Genomic DNA, 2,313 nt, shown 5'->3' with positions numbered 1-2,313 from the left:
ATGTTTTTAAACTGATAAAAAATATATAATTAGCAACTTTAACCGTTATTTTACTTAAATAAATGTTAAGCTTAAGATTTTACGACGGTTAACAGGTTTTGTGAATTCCCTAATGGTGTATATAATTTAACCTACCCTCTTTCCTAATCGGAAAAAGCAAGTATTACTCGCTCAAAGTGGCTCTCAACAGCCTAAGAACCAACCAAAGAAACACAAATTGGGCACTATCGGGCACCTGCGGGCGAGCAAAAGAACACACTTATTGGACGTCCCGGTTTCAAGAATCCAAAAGTTGGCAACCGTGGTCTCACCTTTAAATTATCGCAGATATTTTGTTTCATTAATCTACATATATAATGAAATTGTTTAATTTTTTACAGAAGGTGTAGGCCATTTTTTTAAAGAGTGTCAAGGCTCTAAATTTTTCAAGAATTTGTGTTTTAAAATAAGCTATTTAAAAATGCAAGGAACCGTTAAAAAAGTCAGCTATTCATATTCCTTTCCCCTCTTTACATTACAGGAAAACGTCAGAAGTTAATTTACCCAACCTTTTTAAACTACACGATAAGATACTTTCCCTAAGTGTTTTAGTAAATTCGGAATTCGGAGCCCAATGCGTACCGTTCATGGCTGCTTGTTTTGTGATTACCATATTTGGTATCTTCCTAGAAACAAAAGTTATGTTCATTGTAGGAGGATTAAATGAACTAATGGACTATGTTATCTATCTGTATGTCATATGGAGTTTGACAACAATGATGGTTGGCTATTTGGTGTTACGTCTCTGTTGCAACGCGCATGCTCATTCAAAGCAATCAGCTATGATTATTCACGAGATTATGCAAAAAAAACCATCTTTTATGTTGGGAAATAGTTCTTACTATAATAAAATGAAATCATTTACATTGCAGTTTTTGCATTGGGAAGGCTATTTTCACTTCAACGGCATAGGTCTTTTCGCATTGGATTACACGTTCATTTTTTCGGTGAGTAACTACTTATTTGGAAATCAAAATTGCATTTAAAAAAATGTATGTATGTATGTAAAATACAAATATTTCAGACTGTCAGTGCCGCTACCTCCTACTTAATTGTGTTGCTGCAATTTGATATGACGGCGATTTTAAAAAGCGAGGGACTCACGCCCAAAACCTTAGGTGCAGGAACGAACTAAACACACTTCAAACAGAGTCATAGTAGCAGTTAAAACTGCATGTTGTTGAAACATACTTTTAAGTTTAGAATGGATTTTTAATTTTTGTCAATCAATGACACCTTATACACAGCTTTTTGCTATAATTAGACAGCACAGAGTCACCCATATGAATTTAAAAAAGAAGGAAATATGGAGAAATAAATATTAATATTTTAGAAAGCTGTCCCTATGTTAGCTGATATTAAAAGTGCTTACGTAATGCCAATTATCCGAATTGTTGCAAACTACCACGTTTGTGCGCTCTTGTACCTGAAAAACTTGCAAGTGTGAAATTGAGTGAGAAAAATGCTAATGCTAGTATACGGAGTGCAGGGGCGGCGAAACGCCCTGTGCCCGTGTGGGTAGTTCTGCTGGTGGCAAGAGTATACAGGTAAAGAAAATAGGTTGTCGATTTAATTGAGACGGTTAACAGGTTTCGTTAGAAAAACGTATGGTTTACATATGTACATTAGACTGCATAACCCAAAAAGGTAGCGGATTTTCCGCCGGGATTATAAAATCTATTATATTTAAGACGTCCACCAAAATATTTCGGAAAAATATTAAGATTTACGTGAGCTGTACCGATTTGAAAATACCTCCAAAAATGGAGTTCTTTATGAATAAAAATAGTTTCTTAAACAACTTTTTGAAAAAAGCCCCCTCGGATAACAAAACAGATTAAGCTAAAAAAATCTGCATAAAAATATTTAAAAATCTTTTCAACGGAATCGTAATAATGAGATTTTTGATGCTGTTTTTTTTTACTATTTTCAAAGATTGATTTACGAAAAACTTGAATAACTGGTCCAAAACTATTCTGATTTAGACTTATGGGATCTCAGTAGAGAGGTATTTTCACACTGTTTTTATTTCTGTCCAAAAAAAGTGATTCCAGTCCAAAGTGTCCAAATTTTTATTTTTTTTTTTCAAATACCAGCACATCTTAATTCAACTTTGAATGACGTTCGTTCATCCTACCTTTCTCTTTCATCCTGTGAATGAATTTATTAACAAAGAAATAAAAAGGGAGAGAAAATACCTTTCCAATGACACCTCACAAGTCTAACTCCGAGGTGTTTAAGTTCAGTTATTCAAGTTTTTCTTAAACCAGTCTT

General features: G+C 33.8%; 1 protein-coding gene across 1 annotated transcript; it reads left to right on the top strand.

Annotated features, from left to right (window-relative positions):
• Positions 1–527: 527 nt before the first annotated feature.
• Positions 528–1,174, top strand: LOC118750284 (gustatory and pheromone receptor 33a-like). Its single transcript, XM_036485009.1, has 2 exons — positions 528–986; positions 1,064–1,174. The coding sequence occupies exons 1-2, from the start codon at positions 627–629 to the stop codon at positions 1,172–1,174; spliced, it is 471 nt and encodes a 156-aa protein (XP_036340902.1). The 5' UTR covers positions 528–626.
• Positions 1,175–2,313: the final 1,139 nt, after the last annotated feature.

This window comes from Rhagoletis pomonella, unplaced genomic scaffold (genome assembly GCF_013731165.1).
Source record: "Rhagoletis pomonella isolate Grant_MI unplaced genomic scaffold, Rhpom_1.0 Rhpom_scaffold_00194, whole genome shotgun sequence".
In the NCBI taxonomy this organism is placed as follows: domain Eukaryota; kingdom Metazoa; phylum Arthropoda; class Insecta; order Diptera; family Tephritidae; genus Rhagoletis; species Rhagoletis pomonella.
Note: the sequence above shows the minus strand (reverse complement) of the source record. Positions and strands in the feature narration are given on the sequence as shown.

What these genes read in the sequence shown, in the direction of transcription:
- LOC118750284 (XM_036485009.1), top strand. Translation starts at nt 627, where the DNA reads ATGGCTGCTTGTTTTGTGATTACCATATTTGGTATCTTCCTAGAAACA. An exon ending in ATTACACGTTCATTTTTTCG is followed by an intron (nt 987 to 1,063) that starts GTGAGTAACTAC and finishes CAAATATTTCAG; the next exon opens with ACTGTCAGTGCCGCTACCTC.